We start from the raw sequence: 25276 nt of genomic DNA, 5'->3' as shown, positions 1-25276 counted from the left end.
TTGAAATATTATTCTTCGTGATGATTTAACTCCAGTCCCCGTTAAAACATTATTAACATTTTGCTTTCAAATTACTTCAAAACATCTTTCAAAATATAACTTACCAGTATGGATGCACACTTTTAAAATAATTCTACTTTAATTAAACATAGGAGATAATATAATCAATTAATCAATACTGTTTAGGAAATAAATTATTATATATATATATATATCCCCTTTACATTATCATTATTATTTCATTAGTGTCTCGATTAACACTAATCAAATAGCCTTCTTAAGCTCAATAATATATATACCCTTTATATCCTAACAGTAATAACATGGCTTTAATAAATTTCTTTTAACTGCATCACTTCAAAATTATTCCTTGACTTATGCTTTTTATATAATGGTTATGACATACGTACTTACATAATACAAAATATCTATTAGTTAATATTAAATTTTGTAAACCAGAACCAATGGAAATAAAGTGGAAGTATATATATATATATATATACAGATTTTTAATTCAATAGTTGTTATAAACTGCTTTTTCTTCATTAAAATATGCTTATTTATGAAGCAACAAACAAAAACGTCATTTATAAAAAAAATTTAATATTCGTTTACAAGAAAAAGTTTACATCAGTTTAAATAACCATCTTCAACAGTTTGGGTAATATATTATCTGTGTGCCTCTCAATATACAGCAGCTGATGTACTGAGAAACTCGAGGCACCTCGTGTACTACAACCTGATAAATTTAACCATAAATATGTACACTTTGCTTTTTACAAAGAAACAGTTCTAGCAATCATGAGTTAACACATTTTTGTGCACAGCATGTGAAACAGGGATTTTTCTAAGGGACTGCTTATGCTGTAAATGATTGAAAAAGTTCGCTGACTGCTTGTATTTACAAATAATGCAAGTAGTATGTCGATGACATTGTTCAGTGTGATAAGCGTGATTTCTTTCTGTTGGCAAGAGGGAAGACACTGTACATGTCTAATTATATAGTAGGAATAGGAATGATTCTTTTCCTGGCACCACTGTAAGGAGGGTTTTTTTTTTTTTTTTTTTTTTTTTTTTTTTTTTCTAACAATGCTTAGAAAATAAATGAAAATAAATTATTGCTCTGTTTCCAGCAGTCCAAAATTTCTCTGATCAGTTCAGACTAGAAAAATACAGACACTGATAAATACATGCATACAAAAACCCAGTCATTTTTTTCTTTCTTGCATAAAGAAACTTTTACAACAATGTCAAAAATGTTATTTAAAATCCAAAATGTTGTAGTCGATTGACTTAAAATTTGCATTTTGGCTGCATTACGTAATCATGTCCATAATTGAGCAAGCAGAGTTTCAACTTACAGTTACCTTTTCTATAACAATTACATTTAACCCTCCAGCAGGTACAATTATGAAATGGAAGACAAATTGTTACTAAACTTAAATCTATGCAAAAGTAACTTCAGAATACTTGGTATAAAAGGAACATTTCTCTACAGTTCTGCACACACCTCTTTTTTTTTTTTTTTTTTTTTTTTTGCATAATAGTAATATCTCATCTTTTGGTGATTTGGCTGTGCTTCAGCATGAATTACTGATATGGCAATATTTTCTAGGCAGAAAAAAACTGTTAGAGGATAGAAACTTGAAACAGTTACTCCCACAATGCAAACAGGTCTCAAATAATATCTAGGTTGCAGCATGTGTTGCATTTACATCAAGAACTTACTTTTACAATTTGTTATTCAAATTCAGAAATGTAGAATCTTAAATTTCTCTTATGTTTTAAAATTACATGCAGCAAGTTAACAAAGGTGACCAAAGAGTCAATGATAAAGATTTGCCACAAGTCAGATCCTTTAAAAAATTACATGCGCATGTATCACATTATATAAAGAAAAACTAGTATGGAATAAAAAATGCAATCTCAAAACCTAGGCTACAAATAACACATATTGCTTCACTCTTTAAAAAACAGTTTTCACATGCATCAAGCACTTTACATTCAAATTTTACTGAATGCAGCATGTAAAAATGCAATTAAATGTCAACTAAAATTTTGCTAGCATGATATGTAATACATTAAATATTTTTTACTACTTGAAATAATGTTGCAGATGCTCATAAAAATTATCATAAATTATGGCACTAAGATACAGTTAAACCCTGCTACAGCAAACTTGGTTTATAACAAACCCCCAGATATAAAAACAAAATTTTTGATCCCATTCACTTTCTTATATGCTTACCGTTAGTTCTTACATATATAGTATACTTAAAAATGAATAAAAATAGGATATCATGAACTTTGTGTATATTTTTTACTGATTTTTTTTTTTTTTTTTTTTTTTTTTTTTTTTGCAAATGCTTTTCCAGAATTTCGGGAAATTTCAGCTGAAAAATTATCAGGAATTAAATTTATCCATGTTTAGGCTACAACATACAATAAGTAAAAACATCTTTATTGAAATGTTCTTTTATTTTCACTTCCACCTTTCTCTGTGCTCTAAACAAAGGCTATTTGAGGCAAGTGCAGCATTCAATTCTTGGACAATCAGGACACACAGTAAACATACCTTAAGAGATCCTGTTGTGTCATGCATTGAGCCAAAAGACCATTTATCCACTGAGCCACACTTCTTTGATTGAAATGTCAGAGAGAGCTCTGTTCAAAGAAGACACTAAGATGAAATTTTGGCTATTCAAAGAAAGAGGAAGTAATGAATAAGTATGACATAATTGGGGATTTAGATGTGATTCATATTTTTTTGAAGGGGGGGGGAATTATCCTTATGGCTTATTCTATTTAGCATTTAAAACTTTTAAAATTGTCTTTTGAATGGGATATTACTTTACATTCTTTAAATTTTTAAAAAATATTTAGGATGTTCTTCATAAACTTGAAAATCAACAATTTCTACTCATGGAAAAAAATTTGGACACACAGAAAAAGTTGAAAAAGACCACTCATAAGTATGTTAGAAAATTAATGTTGAAATGGTTCACAATTCAAAGAAGCTACAGTCTGCCATTATATAAACACATGCTTCCGATAAATGCCAATGAATTTCCTGAACACTAAGGATTCTCTTTTTACACTCAAATGGCTGGTTGGATTGGTCCAAAAAGAACAGTATTTCTACAAGAAAAAATTGTCAGAACATAAAAAAAGTGTTCCTGATGTAGATACTGAGAAACTGAAAGGGGGGGGAAAAGTTGGGGATGGCATTTCTTGCCACTGCTAAAAAAAAAATCAATGCAAATTCAGCTGGGTTAAGATGATGCCATATTAGATGTTAGATTAGACCGGAGATGCACTGGTGGGAAAATTGTCCAAACTGGCAAATCAATGGTCTTGTGTACCAATAAGAATGTCACAGAGAGTCACAAGGCGTTTAGTAATTGGAAAAAATCAAGTCAAGATGCTTGAAAATTGGAAAAATTCGTTGCCTATAAAACTGAATGGTATGGGTAACATCAGATTTGTTTAGGATGAACTAGGAAAGTGGGACAAAGAACTTTCAGGCGCAAAAGATACTAATCTTAATTGATAGCTGTACTGTATAAACACAGATACTGAAAACTTAGACTGGATTAAAACTGTTTTCTTGAACCTAAATGCTACTTCATACCTGAACCTATGGACAAAGATGTAATCAGAAACTTGATGTGGCATTATAGACAGCAGCATGTTTTAAGCATTTTTGAGAAGCAACACCTTGGTGCTTAATGAAATATTAGAAAAGTCTTAGTGACTTGTTATGAAGACAAGATATCCAGAAACGTTTTTGGTATGCTGGGTGTTGAAGAAGATAATGAAAATGAGGTTGGTTAGGTTTATTTGATTATGGCAAAGCATGCAAGGGCTATCTAAGTGAAAGGATCCCTCTGTGTTGGACTTTCTTACAGAAAACTAGCTTGTATCCATGTGTCACATTTGGACAAAAAAAAAAAAAAAAAAACAATGCACATGCAGCCAGTCCCTTCAGTACAATTTATATCTGCAGCAAGCTACCAGTGTTCAGTGACTTTACTGCTCAGCCACTGACTGCCAAAGAAAAAAAAGGAGTTGCCTATCAATAAGTGGGTAGAAAAAATAGCATCTCACTATTTTCAAAATGCAATAAGGGGCTTTTTAGGACATGTGTTAGATGTTATTTGCAAAGCTCCAACTGATGAAGATCTGTTAAACTTAAAAATGAGAAATGCTGATGTCAAAGATTCTTCTGATATCAATGAAAATGTTGAAGAATTGCAATACACAAAAGAAAATTCTGTACCAGTTGTCATGCATGTCAACCCTCTGAGAGCCAGGCTGGCTTTATCTGGTCATGAAATTTTTTGTCACTTGTTATATATTAGCTTTAATTTAAGATATTTTGCTTTCTTACTTAATAATATAAATGCCATCTTAAAGAATGTAAGTTTATGAAAATAGAGACTAAAATATGTAAATATACATATTTAGTTAATAAAGGCCCTTATACAGGTCTTCATGACAGATAAAAAAAAACGGGTTGCTCAGAGGGTTAATGGACTGCTATTCTTACCAATTGTTGAAATCTTTTCATTTTTTAAATAAAAGTACAGATAAAATTTCCTAAAATATATATCATACCAATATAAAATTAGATTATTTTTGTACTCAGAATTTGCTGCAAATACGTTTTATTCACAATTATGCCTAATTTGAGAGAGGGATCTAAACCATGACTTTTACGCTAAGTAATTTATTGTGTAAAATTATTAATGAATAGTGAAACTGAAAAACAGTGGAAAAGAAATTTAGTAATAACATATAATTATAACAGTAATTAACTCTTAATATGGTTTTTTTAAAATTAAGAGTTAAGTTTTTTGGGAGATCTGATAAAGTCAATCATTCTTCTTCCCCCCCAATTCTTCAATCAATTTTTACACTATTTTATTGGGTGACTCATTTCCCCCCCCCTTAACAGCTCAGATATAATGAACTCCCAGATGTAGCAAACCAAACTTACAGCATTTTGAAGTACATTACAGCAGGGTTCGACTGTAGAACTTTAAAAAAATAATATAGATATATCATATAAAGTAACATTAATTACCTATGAATTGCTGTTCCTTAAATTACATTATAATTTAAAAGACTCAAGGAATGTCACACAAATTAGCTATTTACCAGGCTTGATCAAAGAAGATTTAAAGATCTTACATATCATGCATTGGCAACACTTGCTACGTCACATGGATGATAAGTATGGCATGTAATGATACAATAACCAAAAATTTTACAATCTCCATAAGAGATAATTCTGACATAAAAAATAAGTTAATTCTCCCCCCCCCCAAATTAAACTTATGCATTCACCATTTTATGGTTATTTTTATATTTTCCTGGAAAAATAAAAAATGTGGTGCTGGTAAAACAATCATGAAATTATATATAAAAAAAAAGAGCAGTTCTCCTCTACCTTTAAACTAAAGAGTTCAAATAAATATGAAAAGTATTACTGAAAGGCTAGAGCTTAATTACTCATTCACAATTTTAATATTTTTTTTTACGCACATAATTTCATTTAAGAACAAATTCTGTATAAAAATAACTATTTACTTTATAGAAGATATTCAAAGCATGACAAGGAATTATTACAAATAGTTTCCTAAACTGCAGCAAATGTTACATATAAACATAAGAATACAAGCTATACATTTTGTAACTCAAATTTTTGTAACTAGAAATAATTAACGATAAAAATGACAAGATATGCAATGTATGCCTGTTATGCAACTATCATAATGCTTGTTAATTTAATGAAATAATAAATTAAACTTATTTAAATTATCAATTTAAGTAATATTCTTGTGCATGAATTCAAGTGATACATAATGTATTCATTATACAATAGCAGCAGTTCTTCAGATGAAAGCAAACATATTTCTTAACTGCCATATACAATGAAATGATATTTCTTAACTGCCATATACAATAATGAAAATTAAATATGTGTTTTAAAACACAATTATTAGAATGTAAATTAGTTTGTCACACTCCGAGTAAGTTTTCCACTGGCTAATATTCTCAAAACTTTTAACACCTTATTTTCAAACCATATTTCAAATACGATATAAAGGTCACTTCTGGGGAAAAAAAAGTAAAAAATTAGTCAGATTGCGATTATTTCTGTGCTTAAATTATTCTCTTAATCATATAGGAATAGATACAATTTGCTAGCGACCCTGTAACTTTGTTTTATCTTTTGCTACTTATACAGATCATTAGATCACATGTTCATTTCAAATTTTTCAGTATAACAATTTTTTTATTTTATAATTTATTTATGATTTTACTCAATAAATCATTATACATAAAAATTTTCTAGGTTTACACTGCTTTTTGTCAGCTAATAATATCATCATTATGACATGACTGCATACATTCTCAAAAATTTCTTTGTGAAGGATATAAAGTCAATTTTTTATATCCAACTTCAAACAGCATCAGATTCTTAAAAGTGAATATTAAAATAGGAGGGAGATTCACATTAATAATGACAACTGAAGTGTTCCTTAATTCATTAAATGTAAGATTAATCTTACACTCAGTATGAAGACTATAGGATAACTTTAATGCTAATAATACAGTCAAACAGTCAGTGCTTACTGTAGGGACTTGTCCATTAAACCTGACCAGTATCAAAATATCCAATAGATTGTATTAAATCAATGCAAGCGACCTCTAGTATTGATTACATAATTTTCTGAGGGATAAAAATGATCATTATGAAGAGTATCAACTGCATTATATGATACAGTAATAAAAGAATGAACCAACTGCTTTAATTTGTTAACTATATTAAATGCAAATCAAAATTTTGCTAACAATATTTTAAAAGACAAAGAATAATGCTTAAAAAGTCTTTTACAAACTGAAGCACAGCTCCAAGCTCACCATAACCATAGACTAAAAAAATTTAAATATAAGATGGAAGTTCAAAATTTTAAAAAATTAAAATTCATATAAATGCAGAATAAATTAGAAGTCATATTACTCTTACCTCTTGAAAAGTACAGATTACTTTTAAATTACCATTATACTTTAAATTTTCACACTAAATCAAAAATAATTAACCAACTGAAAAGCATTTTAGGTAGAAAAAACAGAGAAATAAAGAAGGGGCAGAAAGTAGAAGAAATAAGAATCATAAGAAAAAGAGCACAATTTCAAAGAAGCTTCAATTTAGAAAACACATAACCAGAAACCTCAAATGTATGCATAAAATATTGAAAAATGATACAATATCTGTTTACAAATATTCTGTCACAGTTCACAAACTTCTGAGTTATAGAAATGCACATAAGGGGCAACTGCCTGTTAGGAATTAATAACCTGCTTAAGATATTCAAGCCAGATAAAGAATGAATTCTATTTACAAAGGGATTTCACTTTAATACTACAACTCGGATTTTAAAATTTATTATGCAGTGCCAAGCGTTCTTTTATAAATTATATTACATCCTAACTAAACTAAATGCACTTTTAAATACAATCAGTGAAAAACAAAATAAGGTTAAATAACTTTTCAAAAGTTAAAATGAAAGATTTTAATGTCACATAAATGCATCCCTATTACATCAAATCTAAATTAATTTTTTGAATTAATATTATTAATTTCAGACAAAATAAAAGAAATTAAAAAGTATGTTCTTATTACTTTATCTATTCATACACAAGGCTATTAAAAGGCATTAATACTTATTATTAAAATAAAACTACAAAAAATTCAGATTTGTGAAAATTTCATAATACAGATTATATAAGAATTTTTAGGACTATAATATATTTCAATATATATATATATATATATATTTCAATCACTGTAGTAAATACCAGACAGAAATTATATAAGACCAGCTGCTTCTTTCATTACTGTTTTAAACCAATGTGATGTAAATCCTTTATCTAAAATACAATTATCTCCAGCAAAAGGAAACACACACAAAATTAACTTCCCATTTTTGAGATTTGATCATCAAGAATTACTATTTCCATTATACTACCTAGATGAAACAATGTGTGGGGGGGGGGGAGACTATATTTCTAAAATTACTTGGCTCTAGAAATGAAATCAATTTGTTGGATCTTTACTTGCCAAAAAAAATAAAAAACTTATCAGAATAAAATGTTTTGAAAATGGAATCAAAAACAAAACACGTGATATCTTTCAATTATAAACAATGATAAAGGTCCAAAATTAGCAAGTTAGATCCAGCACTTTAAAAGAAAACTGATTACAATGGTACATTAAAACCTAGCACTGTTCAATCAGCAAAGGAAGTAACCTAAATGCATTATCATAGCATAATCCAGAAAGTTTTGAAAATCAAGAAAGATGTATAAAAATACCATAGCTGCCAACCTTGAAATACAAAAAAAGGAGAGTTTTCTTAGGCCCAAAACCTGGAGTTTTTGCTCTGCATGCAAATACCATTTCAAAAGAGCCCCAAACTGATTTAAATTTGCTTTGTTACACATGGTTAAGGTTATTTAACTAGTACTTATAATGCAATTCTGATGTAATTTTTTTAAACATTTAATTAGATATTTTAAATTTCCTGTTTTTTGGTTACTTTCATTTTGTATCTTTCTCACATTTTTAAACTGAGAAAATCCTGAGTATAGAAGAAAAGCTTTAATTAAAAAAACTTTTAAGCACGACAAAAAATAAAACTAGTAATCAATGTAGGGTAAGCTTGCTATTAATGGGTCACTTAAACAAAATGATCTTTAAAATCTACAAATTTGGAATTTTACAGTTTTGTACACATAAAATATTAACTTATTACTTGATATAAAGTAAATATTACTTTTCATACAACACATATCTAGAAACAGATGTTACAATTATGAAATGTTCAGTAAATATTACATAAAATAAGTGCCACTGGCCCAATGAAGGAAACCAGTTGCCTTCATTTGGCAGGTAGATATTTTCTTTTTAGTACAATAAAGTATTCGTTTTATACACAAATTAGGGATGCTGCAATTTAGATTAAAATAAGATTAATAGCTAATGATTAGTTTTATAACAATGAAAATGAGATCATTATCTAATTATAGATTTAATTACTCTTCATAGCTTTTTACTAAATCAGATACAGTGACATTTTATTCTTCAACTTGGAAAAGTTACAAAATATTAGCCTCAATGTGGTTTGCAGGCTGGCTCATTGAAGGCAATTAGCAGTCTGTATGTAATACGTCCGTGATTTCGGTTATAACAAAGTAAACAACCATTGTTAATGTAGCCAAACAATGTTGATTTAACACAGCTTTAAATACTACCAGTAACAACAAAAACACATTATAGATATCAATAAATGAGAAGAAAAGTACAAAAAAAAAAAAAAAAAAAAAAAAGCAAGCTTGTCTGAGAGTGGATTCGAGATCGTGGTTTTCAAGCTTATTAGTACACTTAACAGTCAATACACAGTGCCTACTAATAATTAGAAAATGATGGAAGTGGCTCAATGAAGGAACCAGCCCAACGATAGCAACCTTAAGCCTACAAACAATTGTTTGAATAACTTAGTAATGTACCACATATTGATGTAAAAGGAATATTCACTGATTAAGTATCAGTTGAATTTTCACATGAAGATCTACATATGTCTATAACAGATTAATATATTTCAGATTAAACAAAATTTAGTATGAATAATGCTGAAAATTGGCTAGGAATGAGAGAAAGAAATCTGCAAAGTCTAAGTTTCATTAAGTCAATAAATTTCATGCATTTCTGGAAAACACTTTCATAAGTAAAGGCTCAATGCGAAAAATTGAGAGATCTGGGAAATGTGACAAAAAGCTGGGAGTCTCCCAGTAAAATAAGGAAAGTTAGCAGCTACATAACACTAAAATTATTCAATGTATTCATTTTATTTAACTACCTTTGAATATTTAGCTGTATGATCAACTGAAATTTTAAGTATTCTGCTACTTATAATTTCTTAACTATCCTAAACATTAGTTAGGAATTTTTAATTGTTTACATTTATTATGAATTTCACAAATAAAACTCACTAATACAAGAAAAGGTGTTATTAAAATGTTATTTGAAGCTAAACACTGGAGCTTTTGAGTAAGGTTAAAAACAGCACTTGATTATACCGATGTACATGTTAGCTCATACATGTTTAATTATACATACATATATTATAAATATATACATGAAATTATGAGAATAAAATATTTTGCAGTTTAAACTCAAATGCACATTACTAAGCATATGATATTAGCAGGGCATGTATAATGTATATCCAATAGTATACTAAAGCATGTGATTTCCTCCCCCCTTTCTTAAATAAGATGCTACTAACAGGAGAAGGCTTTTCTGGCAGAAAGATTTGACAGATGGCTATATAAATATTTCTTCCTTAAAAAATACTGAAATCCTAAAATGCAAATTCAGGGAGGGGAAAAAAAAAAAAAAAAATTAAGACAAAATCTTCTACAGAAAGCCAATCCGATATGATAAGAATTAATTACACACTCCCAAATAAGATCTACAGAAAATATAAGATGGCATAAAATAAACTGAACCAATGCATGTGAAGAACACATGAACTCAAAATATTATATAAGGTGGCCGAAGATAAGTTGAACAGAACATGGCAGAGAAGAAACCAAAAAGCTTCAGTCTATTCTACGGTAGGATGAGGTGATAGCCCATCTCTTTAGAGACAGTGCATTCAGTTTTCATGTTAACAAGACTTTCTCACATGATTCATGGCCTCCATGATCACATAATCTATCTTAGTTGTTACTTTTATTTATGGGGCAACCTGAAAGGCAAGAGTTGGCCAAAACAAACCACTAACTCAACAGATTAGAACATAATATACACAACACCATCAGCAGCATCTAATGGGATGAGTTACAGCAAGTCACACTGAACGTGATTCATTGGGCCAAACTCTGCCTGACCATGATGGTCAACATTTTCAGAGGTACTTGTTCAGATGGAGGAAACCACATTAACAAACATTTGTCTTTCAATTATTTGTACAATATCACCTCGGATCACCCCGTACCATAATAGTATCTTTGTAGCATCAGTTGTTAACATTATGATAACTGATCATACTTTTAACATGAAGAGCATTAATTATATAAATTTTTGACACAATTTTTATTCATAAGTCGTTAAATTCGAAAAGCATAAAACATTCAAAAAACAAACAAAGTCAATCACAACAACAACAACAACAACAAAAAATAAAATAAAAAAAAAAAAAAAAAAAAGAGGCTGAAAGGTATAAATAGATACTATGAATATTTTCCCTCTCTTAAGAATAAAAAATCAATAGCTAAAAGGAAAAAAAAAAAAATTCCTTAATTAATTTTCTTGGAGTCTTCATGAACTGCATAAAAAAATTCCTTAAAGTAAAGCTTAATCCTTTTGCAAATAAATACAATACAGAAAATTCACTGTTTAAAAGCAAGCTTCACACAGATGCAATACTAGTTAATATTTCTTATTGCTGGCACTTTTCTATATCACATGTTAATGTTTATGAAAATATAAACTGGTACTTAAATATTTTAGTTTCTTCACTAATACATTAAACAGATAAAATGACAGCCCATTTATCAGTAACAGCCTTTCCAAAAATCTCAAGTTAAAAATTTTAAATGAAAATCCTGTTGCAGGAACCCAAAACTACATATCTGGGGACAAAATACCATTTATTATGACTGTAATTAGATAATTAAGCATAAATTAGTCATACACCCTCCCCAAAAATATTAAAATGAGAGTTTGAATGTCATACATATTTTGCTAATCTAGTACATTGATTTTTCTGAAAAGAATTTGTTATAAATTATATAACAATAGTTTAAAAAATGTGAAAACTTTTTACTTTCTTTTAATCTTTATTATGGCTATGAATTAATAACAGTAAAAGCTCTCCATATAAGTTACCTAAATGAAAAGGTAACTCTGTAAATCATATACTCTATAATAATTTAAAAGCGATACCATGTCCCAAAAGGCAGTGCACAAATAACTGAAAAGTTAGATGCAACTTTCATTAAGAACATACAAAAATATAAACCAGTTCTTAGTTCTGCATCTTCACAAATGCCATCTGACTAAAATACAAAATGAATAGAAGCATGCCCCCTATCACAATATCCCAATAAAACGTTTCACTTAAATTCAGAAATTTCACATTTTTATATTTTTTTCTGGAGAGGGGGTATATTTTTTGCTTTACAGTTTGGAAACTTCACCTTTTGTAGTATAGGTTAATGGACTAATTTTACAGCAATTTCAAACTCTTACCTAAAGTAATTAACACTGAAAGATATTTTTAAAACAGAGGAGGGATCACCTTAAAAAATAATACTACAAACTGTTCAAAAACAACTTAGATAGCTCCAAACTACAAAATCCATAAAAACCTGTCAAATTAAAATGTATGCATAGGAAAAATCAGATTAAAAACAGTATCAAGATGTTGTTGTAGAAAATTCCAAAAACTTGTAAGAAAATGCTGTCATTTATTTAGTTATGAATAGCAGAAATGAAGAAAGAAATATAGTTTATATATTTAACATTAATATATAATGAGATTTTCTGTTTCTGACAGGAAAGCAGTTGGATAATTTTTTTAAAAAAATTTAAATTTACTTGTTTATGGACTTCAGGAGAGAAAATAATTAAATTACCTGTTTCTTAGAAAAATATGAATACTTTATCTTACTCATGTATTCAAAATCATTACAACACGGTTTGATTCACTAATGGATTGTTAAAAATTAGAAAATCAACTGGAACTTTAGAGCAGTTATGTCAGGGTTCCTGCTATGCAAGCTGACTCTACACAACACTTTCATGATGTCATAAAATGCACTGCACACATTTTATTATGCAACTATTGCAGTTTTTCATAGGCACTGATGATGTTTTCATCTTTCAGTAGCTCTTTGCATATTTGCTCCTTTAAAAATATTAGCATCTTTTCTAAAAAAATGCTCTTTATAAAGTTCTAGAAGTTTTTGAATATTCTTTTTATTAATTATCTTTAAAATTACTTTTAAACAAAATATTACTAAATACCTACATCAGCTAGTCTAAAAAAGGCTTCAGGATAAATACCTTTGTCTTTCATTTAAAATAGCTATACCTAATTTAGCAGCATAACATGCTGTTTCTGGAACTCGATTTGCATTCTATTTTATATTTAAATGTAATATACTCAAATTGAATGAAATTTTGCTTATTCTTTATATGGTCATTGTTACCATAATTAAAAAAAAAAAAAAATCTCGTATAAACACTCTCCACTCCGCACAATTTACTAGTCCACCTAAGCTTGTTCCTTTAAAATTACTTGTAATCTTAAGAAAATAATTATTAATGGGGCTACTTCATTTCATGCAGAGAAAAGAAAGATTCACAAATTTAAAGGCATTCTCAGAATGACTTCTGCTTCTTGAACGAAGGCAGTATTTTTTACGTGTAAAAAACATTTTTATACTTTCTGTCAATTATCAAGTATCTGAGGCATCTGCATAGGTCTCATTTATATCGAAAATAGATCTTTCAAGTTCATCTTGTTTTACTGAAGAATATGCCTTTTTTTTCATTATCGTATATCCAGTATGATTTTCCTTTGTTTGCCCAGTATGATTAGCTTGCATTAGTATACTGATAGATGGTCAAACAGACCTCTGTTATAGGTGTAGATATATGTTACTCTTGAAAGTTATTTCTAGTAATACCAACAAAGGTAAAATGTTTAGAAATGTAACAGGTACATAAAGTTTGGCAGCAGTTTTCAAGATAAAAACAAATAACACTATACTCCTTTAACAACATCTGTGGTTACATTCAGCTGTCAAATATTAAATATAAGTTTGATTTTTCAAAGAAATGAGCTGAAGATACTTTTGAGCAACCAAAAAATGTACCATCAAACAAGAGGAAAGAAAACTGTAGTTAACATTTACAATTAAGTGAAATAAAAGTATTAAAACTTATTCAAACTGCACTTGCACCTTTTTAAACATACATTTTTCAAATTTATTAAATATGCTCTCACAAGTAAATAATATTAAAATGATTTACTGTGACAAAGAAGCATTCACCCTCCTCTTGAGAGTCACATGATTAAATGTGTCATTGTACATATGGTCTACACCTCAGCAGGTCTCGATTGACAGTATTTGCTGCAGAACCAGAATTTAATTTTATACCTATTGCATTCCCTTTATGCAGCAGTAATGGGATTGGTAAATTTGTAATTCTTCTCAATAAACATAGCTCCTTCATTGTTGATGGTAATTTCTTCTTTGTAACAGCAACTACTAAGATATGGCAACAGCAAACTCTTATAACCGCTCATGCTACTGAAAGCAACTGCGGTGTAAGATATGGCAAGAACTACTACATGAGGCGACAGTGTTGCCATATGTAGAATATTCCTACACTCATTGGTTAAATGAATTCTAGCTTTGCATAATTTGCAAAGTTACAGCTAATAAGTAATACATTTTATCAAAAGAGCCTATAAGTATGCATTATAAACTTCAACAGCACATTATTCTATTTTCCCATATTTTAAGTATTGTAATAAAGAGCAGCCTTTCCAATTTTATCTAATGCAAAATCTTGCAGCCATAAATTTATCTAAAATCAGAGATGTATATTCTTAAACTCACTGACTTAACCAATGAAAAAATTAAGATTTAGATTTCCTACCAGTCCTCAAGACACTGGACAAGGGTAACAACAACGAGGCAAAAGTGGCTCTATAAATACTTACACACATTTGATCAAAATGGAAACATGAAAGAAAGCTAATGCAAAACTTTATCCCATTTTTTTTAGTAATTTTATGTAGAGTATTTTTAATCTCATGTTTCAGTTATCTTGGCATTCCCATATTTTAAATAAAGCTGATAAATAACTGAAAGAAAAAAAAAAAACTGCTTTTCAAAGTGCAAAATTACAACCAAGTTAATCAAAATAGACTGAATTATTTTAACTTCAGAAAAGCCCATATGAGTTATCTAATCTCCATCTTAACTTAAGATTGTCTAAGCAGGATGCAATTCAAGACTCTCATTAAATTTGTAACCCTAATCCATTCATTCTTTTAAAAATTAAATTATTGGACTATAGATTTTGCATGTAAATTAATCTGATGATGAACCTGAAACATATACTCTGAAGTAAGAGAGTTATTCTTCCATAAATCTGTAATCAATATTTCATCGCATTTTAAAAAATACTTGCTGAAAATAAGAACAATTTACAAAACACTTATTCAAATATACCCATTCCACTTAATAGGTCTGTTTATATAATCCAATTTGTTTGTTACTAAGCTAGGAAATAACTGCCAGTAAAATTTTAAAAAACTGGTATGTATGCTAATCAAAAGAAAATTTGTGAAATGTATAGAAAAGTAGTAAAGAATGGTGAAATTTAAACCACAGATCATGTCTGTCTAGTGTAAAAGAATGCTTAAAAAGTAAAGAGTTTAGAGAGGGAAAACATTCTAACTACTACTTCAGTGTGAATACTTATGGAAATGCATAACACAGAAAGACATAAAAAAATAATGAACGAAAAAGCCAATATACATTAATGATTACCAAAGAATAAAAAGAAACTAGTAAAGAAAAATAATATTTTATTTATATTAGTTTCTTTGTCTATAGGAAATAATGGCCAGTATAAAAGGAACTACTTCCTGTGTTGGACAATAAATTTGAAATAAATACCTCTGCATATAATACCATCTATTTTTATCATGAAAAATTCTTCATACTTTTACATGCAATTAAATACAAAAAGGCATAATGATAATTTCTGAAATTTTTTAATATAGAACACTTACAGAACTTTTACAATGAAAGTGAAAATACTTGTCAAAATAATAATTTCAGAGTATCTGTTCCAATAAAAATCTACAAAAAGTTACTAACTTACATTATTTCTACCAAAAACACTCCTTAAAATATCCTTTAAAGTCATGCTAATCTGCCCCACAATTAAAACAAAGTTAATAATTTTCATTATTTCAAATTATGTTAACAACTCAAGAAAGAAAGCAATCATGTTTTATTAGAACTCAATCAATCTATGTATTAACAGAAGCAGAATAACTGTTAAGTAGAATAACTATTTTCAGATGTGTGACTGATATATAAAAAATAACTAAAATATTATAGCTAGTTAATAATAATTTATTCATCTATTGTTAGGCTGCATTTCAGATTCAGTATTTCTTGGAGCAGTATCACAGAGTAGGAATTGAATATATGCAGCCAGTTTACTTAGCATTTAATGCTGTATATACAGCCTGAGTAGTATGCAGTAGTATCTTCAAATATTTACGAACTTTTTATGGAAGGTAAAAGTATAACTATTTCCAAGTATTAATGAATCTCTGCAAAATGTACATAGCAATAAAAAGTTGATTTTAGAAATGTACAAAAAAAAAAAAAAAAAAAAAAAAAAAAACAGTTGCATATATTTTAATTAAAAAATGTTTACAAAAGCATATTTAAAAACGAACATTCAAGTATACAATTATAATTTTGAACAATGAAACAATATGCAATAAATATAACACCAAGTGTAAGATGAAACCTTAACTGTCCATAAACTTTTTTTAACATAAGAAAACAGAAAAGAGAAAATAAAATTCTGCACTAAGATATTGATAACAAGTGACTCAAGCAATTGTCAATAACTTAGACTCCTACACATCACATAATTTCCTTTTCTTGACTAGATTTTCTATATTGTAGTTTCTAACTTTGATTACTGCAAATTACAATTGTATTCTTACAACATAATATGGCAAACATACTTAAAAATAGTTTTATGTGATGAGTGCTAAAATTTATATCAAATAATTTTATTATGATAAGTTATTTGAGCTCACCAGGTTAGGTGGAGGGGGGGGGAACTTGTTATAAATCTACAGTAAGCTTTACTTTCAAGAACAAAATATCCAACATCTCATCCCATCAAAGTGAACAAAGTCAAGTATAACAACAAATTTTTAGATATGTCATTTTACATCTGTAGTACAGAGGTTACAAAAAAGTTCAATTAAATATTTTTTTAGAATTAATAATACATACTATACACTTCAAGGTTGACACTTCTTATGACTACCGAGTGTCCTATTACACCAAACATTAAAAAAAGAAAGGAGAGAAAAATTTAATTTTCCTGAGGGTAACAAATTTTTAAAAATATTTAGATTATAATTTATATTTGCACAAAGATATAATGCTTCCTTTTTTAGCATATACCAATTTGAAACATTCCAAAGTTGCAGGCAAATATCAAGAAAAGCTTGCTATTAAAGGAAAAGGAATGAAGTATTTTTATTTGTCTAAAATACCCTTTTTATCTCAGAAAGGAAATACATGGCTTTTATTCCATATAACTAAAAATTGTTCATAATATTTATCTTCACATACAATATAACATGCAAACTAATACATATTTCTGTGAATATTACATTTCAGTGAGTTTAAAATCACACATTAATTATTCCTAAAATCCTAATGACACACACACGTAATTATATATCAGTGATTTCCAAACTTATTGATGGCATGGTAAAAAAGCAACCGGGATTACAAAAAGACAGGCACTCCTCCCCTCATACTATCACTAAAACAAAGTAATGCATATAAATTGCAACAAAAATAGTTATTTTAGCTAAATTAAATAATTAAATTTTATGCATCCAATCAATTTATTTGTGCTACCATACACTACCAATCTAATTTCTTTTTTTTTTTTTAAATATGCTAACTAAATGGGTACAGTATTTAGTATCTTGGGTTTAACCCGTTACCGCCTAGTGATCCATTCATAGATTATCTACTTTTAGAATGTATATCTTTTAATCACTTCCTGTCACTGTTTGATTCCCTTACGCATGTGGCCACACCCCCAAAGACATTTTGAAACATTTTTATGCAGATTAGTCCAGCAGATAATATTGAAGTTAGCCAATTGATGCTTACTTACATTTGCTGCCATCTACATAACACAACTTCCGATTTTGTATCCAAGTAAAAAAAAAAAAATAATAATAATAATAATAATAATAAAAGCAAGTTTTACTTTCTGTATGTGTTCTACATTTTCAATACCTCTTTAAATGTTCTGCATTGTTTATATTAGAAAAATAACTGTTCTTATTTTACTGTACTTTTTAACTAAATTTTTAGCTTAAACATGCTGATTTAAGAAGATTGTGGGGCATTTTGGTCTCTAATCCTGTTTTTTCCCCCTTTTCATTTTTTTCCAGAATGTCCATGCATAAAGTGTATCACACTGCCAAAGAAGCATTAGAATATATGTTTTTTAAATAGATTAAGTCAGACATAATTGCGTTATTGCTTGACGTGGATGAGTTAACTGACAGAGTGCTTTGATGACGGTGAAATGATTACTCCAATGGTAAAATATCTGTCAGGTAATGTAGAAATTCATTTACTCGTGGAAGAAATATAGAGGTAAAAGAACAATGTGAATAAAAAAACATGAATGATTTTGGACCTAATATTATGGAGCAACTGCCATCTACATCTAGTGTCAGTAATCAAAATGAATTAGTTCAAAATTATCAAAAAAAAAAAAATAAAATAAAATAAATAAATAAATAAATAAATAAAATAAAATAAAAAAAATAATAAATAAATAAATGAATAAATAAATAATAAAAAAAAAATAAAAAAGGCAAGCTTGAAAAAATTCAAAATGGAGCCGAAAGCAAATTGCACAAAAAATAGCCCTACTTTTATGCTTTTAACAAAAAAAGTAATTTGTCTGGTGAAAATCTTGATAGCATTTCAAATGTTTTAGAAAATATGAATCCACTCGAAACTTTTGAAGAATTTTTAACTCCTGAATTTTATGAGTATATATAATAAACAAAAGGAAGATATGTGAAAGAGTAGAAAAATAAGTTTTCAGTTACAATTGATGAGTTGAAGAGTTTTATTGGTTTTTTGATTTTCTCTGCCTACCATAAATTATGAAGTGAATGTGATTACTGGTCAGAGGAAGATCTCAAGGTTCCGATAGTAAAAAAATGCAATGTTTCAAAATAAATATTTAGAAATTAAATCTGTAATCCATTTTGCCAATAACAATTATGCAGCAATGAAAAAAATACAGACTAGGCATTCAAAATAAGAATATTAATCACAGTTTTAAAAAACTTGGAATTTCCAATAAATTTCTGTCTGTATATGAATTGATAATTAAATATTACGTCATCATTTTTCAAACAATTTCTTAAAGGCAAACCTATGTGGTTTGATTATACATATTGTGGTGCAGAGAGTTTTATAATGCTCCTGAAACTTCGAAAAAACCGCTTGGAATCCGAGTAGTGTAAAAAAACGTTACAACTAGTAATTAATCCCTATAGCCAGATCATATTTTTTGACAATTTTTCTTGGCCTTTAATGCCTGATAAAGACTACTGGTCGTGGTACTTACGACTACTGTTTCGACGAAAAGAATGAAACAACTATAATTAAATGGAAGGATAACAAGTATACAACAACAGCAACAAACTTTGATTATATAGAGCCTCTAACCCAAGTTTCAAGGCATCAAAATGGTTTGAAAGAAAAATCCCAAATTTTGCAACCTAGTACTATAGCTCAATATAACAAAAATATGGGTGAAGTCGACCAGCATGACTCACTCTTAGAAAAACAAACAATTCAAAAACGAGGCCAAAAGTGGTACTGGCCAATATTTACAAGAGTTATTGACATGGCTGTCATAAATATGCATATTCTGAAAAGCAACAAATTCTGAAAAGTATAAAAGACATCTGAAGATATATCTTGGTTGTGTACCTCAAACTGGGAACAAATTCTAAGAAAAGCATTGAAAGACCTTTGGTGATGTCATAAAGACCAAAAGTGATACACTCTGTACATTTGGATAGAAAAGACCACGTTATAGGTCAAAGACAAAACCAAAGAAGAGGCCAATTTAAAAAACATAAGAGAAGACTTCTTATGTTTTGTACAAAATGCGATATAACACTTTGTATGAAATGTTTTCTGCTATACCACACTTAAATATTACAAATTTGCTGTATAAAAATGTAACTAAGGAAATTTAGATGAGTAAAATAAGATTTTTTTCCTTTTAAATCGCTTTAGTTGTTTTTAATTTTGCAAAAAATTCGTAATTTTTTAAACATAAGATCAGAGGGCAGTTACTTGTTCTTTTATTTCCAGAAGCGCTTCGTGATCTATTTATTGATCACTAATTTTCTAAACTACTAATTACAATAAGGAAATAAAACTTCCTAATTACTTTATTTATGACATATGAAATGCAATTTAAAAATACTTTTCAAAAATTCTCATTTAAAAATGATTTGTTGTTAACCCTTTGTTGCTCAGTATTCCACTGCATAGATACCCAAATTGAATCGCTTCTGAAACTGTTAAATTCAACCGTAAATGGATAAAAATGCCTTTACTTCAATCTTCTCTTTTTAAATAGATGATGGCAGCATATCACTAGGAAACCCAGAATTTTCATTTATGATGTGTTATTAAAATCATCTTCTTTTCTAGTAATTTTCTATATTTTGTGTGATGCAATTAAAAAAATTGTTTGAAAACAAATTCCGTATAATTTTGATGGCTGTACTCTATATTATTTGTTATATATTTTTTTACATTTTTAATACAAAAAGCATGCGCAGAATCATTGAATAAAACGGGGTGTTCCATTAGCGAGAACATTGTGCCTTTAGCAATCTCTTGCTATTACGCATCAGAACATCTGTCTTAGGAGAAAACATCTGTTGTATATGTTTTCTATTTACGTTGTTTTGGGAGAATGAATTCAAACAAAGCAGTATTGAGGGGTGAGGTGTGGTTTGTGCTATGAAAGCCCTAATATGGGCATCATGAAATTTTTGTGAGTAGTTTTCAGGCAAGAATTTTATCAGTAGTTTGAGTCATCTTTACTTAGGGGAGCTGCACGAATTATTTTGCTATCGCTTTTAGACAGAAGCCGCACAAAACAAGATTTTTGTTCAAAACCTGCAAAGTTGGTTTGTGCTTCTATCAAAAAGATGCGACATGCTTTGAAAATTTCACGAAGCTATGAAACCGAAAAATTTGTAAATATTTTTGTATACAGCACTTGTGTATATACATATATTTATCTCAATTATCCATATATATTCAAGAAAGTTGTGTATATCCAGAAAACCATGTATACAGCTATAATACAGGTTTTTTTTTTTTTTCTTCATGACTATACATAAGCTTCTACTAATTTCCGTGCTTCACTGCAATGCCCGCTTAGTCACACTTTTAAGAACTTTGGTGGTGCAGTGTTCCACCTCATGGAACACCCACAGAATTGAAACGGTAAGTGCAATTTTTACAAAATTGCATCTGTATACTCCTTTAGGCCTAAATAGATTGCATACAACTTTTCTTGTTGAAATAAAGACTTTTAAAGTGTAGAGCAACACAAAGGGTTAACAGGTTAACAATGAAACTGAACTCAGTATTTTCAAAAATGAAAAACTGACAAATCTTTGACCATTGCAAGAATGTTGCTTAAAACATTTTTTTACCAACATTTCATTAGTCTTTTTTTTAATTACAATTACTACAGCATTTATTTTTAGTTTTTGATAACCTTGTAACATTATTTAAACATCGTAAATTGAAAAACTTGAATATTTAATTAAGGAAATTAGCTAGAAATGATAAACAACTGAAATAGTGAGGCAGAAGATTAAAATTATGACATATTTGCAGTGACAATAATACATGGTACATCAGAATATTAAACCAGAATATAAACCATCCAATGGAATAAAAAGAAAAGTCTTGATTAAAATACAAAATCTTATCTCCACATACACAGCAAAAAATTTTTTTAGCATTTTTTTAGTTTTTCAACATGATCTTTTCGTTATATAATTCTCTGTTCAGAAATGTATCTGATTACATTGAACACAAGTGCGGACTAAAGGTGTTACATCAGGCAACAGAAAACTGTAATATATAATAAATTAAAAAAATTTTTTAAAATCTAGATATCGCAATGGCATTCGTTTATATTTTATCAAACATACTGCATTTATTATTGTTACATTAAAAATGGGAAGGCTGAATAATGTGAGAATATGCATTTAAAATAAATTTTTACTAGAAATGCATTTACAATGAATCTCAATTATCATGGAAGTAAGTTTTACAAACCTTGTAAATATACAGAAAATTGCCTTATTCATAAAAAGGATTTTAACAAAGTCTTGTCCCCCCAAAACCCATGAGTTACTTCCAACAAAAATCACATAAACTCATTTATACCCCTTTAAATCTATTTTCTAAAATTCTGTCTTATCTCAATCAGTATTTTACTTTTCTACTGTAAACAGGTTTAAAATTTTCAGACACCATATTACAAACATGGATCTCATTTTAAATATTTATATATTATACATATACATACCATAAAGAAAAGATTTTTTACTAATTAGAATCAGGGATTTTTAAATATTTTTATTTCTATGAAACTTTACACAACTTGAAATGAATATTACTACTATACTAAAGTATAAGATACTTTTTTATTTCAGGATATATTCTTGTACACTGGCAAAAGTATGAACCACCAATATGCATCTTCTAGTCCTCATGTGAAAAGAAATGTGGCAATCTATGTTGTAATAGATTCTACATACTATAAACTGTGCATGTAGAACGAAAATGAAATAAATATACTCACACCACTTCCTGTACTACCAAATTTTAGAAAAGCTATAATCAGCAGAATAACCTACATGCAATATAAGAACTTTACTTAAACAATGTATTTTGCCCCTCAAATGTAATTTTATTTTATTCATAAATGGAATAATTTTCTTACTATTTTGCTAAAACATTTCTGATTTTGTTTCATAGAATGCAAGCAAGATCCATTACCACACTTTCACAGACCTTAGGGAGGTGTGCCCAACGTGAAAGAAACCAGAATGACGTGTGTGTTTCATTGGAAATAACCAAAAAAGCAATTTATTTAATGATCCAAAGATAAAGGAAACATATCTAAAGTATGGAATGTAGAAATAACAACATTAACTATTTGTAAAATATACATATACACACAGTAGAATTTCAATCTACCTTTTCTATGGGAAATACAATACCAGAATGCAAGAACACTACATGTAGGAATATTGTTTACAGAAAGAAAAATCTAAAATGATAAATGTAATAAAATAAGGAAAAGGCAGAGTGAACTTCTGCTGCATATTTAAACTTCTGATTTTTACAAATTTCACCAAAATTTATTAACTCCTTTCTACATAACTGTTTGCATTCAAGTCAAACCAGGAAAATGATGTAATTTGAAATTTTAAGTCTTTTCATGCATGTCAGGCCAGCAATGTACCTCATCTGATAAGCTCTGGACAGGTGCTGTCACCAATTACCTAGCAGATGACTCACATCAAAAGTAATAAAATATATTTTCTTCGTATATTTCTAAAAACGCATGCAGAAAGGGGTTAAAATCTTTCTGAGTTATATATACCATTTTATATTAAAGATTTTCGTCAAAAAATTTAAAATGTGTTTTAAACACAGGATACAATTTTAGAATCAAATTAAAAAATACTGCTACCTAAATATCTTCTAAAACATACACTTGAAGTAGATATGACTTCAAGCAGAAAATATTTATTAAAATTCAAACACTGCATGCACAAAAAAGAGGCATAAATATTAAAAGCAAAATATGAATGCTATTTTTAAGTTTTTCAACAATGAACAGCATGTGTATAAATATCTGAAAATTAAACATCTTAAGACAATAAAAATTTTAAAACATTAAACATATATATATGCAAGCTTTACGTAACATTATGCCTTACTTCTAACATGAATTTATTTTAAACGAAAACAATTCTATAGTTTCAGATAATGTATATACATTTCCTAAAGTGTACATGCCAAATTGTATTTTAATTTTAGCTGAATACTTTCATGAACACCAGAACTAAGAATTACTTAAAAAATTTCACCAAAATTTTGTATAACATGAATTATGAACATTATTATCTCCGAAATAATTTACAGCCTTTTTTTTTTCTTCCTTTTGATAACACTTCACAAGTTTTATTGGGACTAGTAAGATAAGCAGCATCCATGGAAATGATTTGTTTGCTGCATAGGAAATATTCATGGATTTTGGAGCAGCTCATTCAAACAAATCATAAATTATACTTCTCTGAATGCTAAACAACTGTTCCTCCACTTGGATTACTGGAACTTGGGCTAGACACATGTTGAGCAAGTATCTAAAAAAAAATAAAGAAATTTAAGAACTTAAAAAATGGATGACTTAAGAAAATGTTTTCTAGTCTTTTCTATATAACAAATAACGCATTTTTTAAAGTTTAATTTAGCTCACTCATATTGTTTGTTTAATATGGCCAAAGGTTTGTCACCAATTTTTAAACTACTTCCTAATAAGCCACCAAGCTCATACTTTGCACACACTTTTCTGTTGATAATACAATGTTATATACACTGCTGGCCACCCAAATTGCAACACAAAGGAAGACAAGAGATATCACAACAAAATTTATTTATTAGATAACATGTTAACCAAGTATCAAATTATTAAATTTATAGGCTTCTGTGAAGTGTAGTTACTTCCAAAATCAGTAGCCAGAGTAGCAGGCATTGTTGGAGATCACCACTGCCACATGCCTTAGCATTGATTCAAAGAGACTTTGGATGTGTTCTTGGGGTACAGCTGAACATGCAGCTTCCACACGTTGCCAAAGTTGATCTGGTGTAGCAGCCTGGGATGTAATCTGGGTCAACCGTTGAGCAACCATGGACCACATATTTTCTATAGGCGAAAGATCCAGAGAGCAAGCCAGCCAGGGAAGCAATTCACTCTGGTGATTGACGAAGAACCCTTGGACAATGCGTGCCACATGTGGTCGCGCATTATCCTGTTGAAATATGGGTGTGGGCATGCCATGAAGGTAAGGAAGGAAAACTGGCTCCAACACCTAGGAGATGTAACGCTGGCTGTTTAAAGTACCGGCAATGCATATTGGAGGAGTGCAAGAGTGATATCCAATACTGCCTCATACCATAATACCCGGTGCAGGACCAGTGTTACGGTGCATAACGCAGCTGTTCAGAATCATATCTCCACGGTGACTCC

General features: G+C 29.0%; 1 protein-coding gene across 1 annotated transcript in view; it reads right to left on the bottom strand.

The window, feature by feature from the left end:
- Nucleotides 1-583: 583 nt before the first annotated feature.
- The window catches only part of LOC118192460 (WD repeat-containing protein 20), a 77270-nt gene continuing 52577 nt past the window's right edge, over nucleotides 584-25276 (bottom strand). The window contains exon 4 of the mRNA XM_035363439.2: nucleotides 584-24392. Within this exon, the coding sequence (XP_035219330.1) occupies nucleotides 24330-24392 (63 nt within the window). The 3' untranslated portion in view covers nucleotides 584-24329. The remainder of the gene's footprint in view (nucleotides 24393-25276) is intronic.

This window comes from Stegodyphus dumicola, chromosome X2 (assembly GCF_044657685.1).
Source record: "Stegodyphus dumicola isolate Sdum_Otavi_A_Nest chromosome X2, ASM4465768v1".
NCBI classification, from domain to species: Eukaryota; Metazoa; Arthropoda; class Arachnida; order Araneae; family Eresidae; genus Stegodyphus; species Stegodyphus dumicola.
Note: the sequence above shows the minus strand (reverse complement) of the source record. Positions and strands in the feature narration are given on the sequence as shown.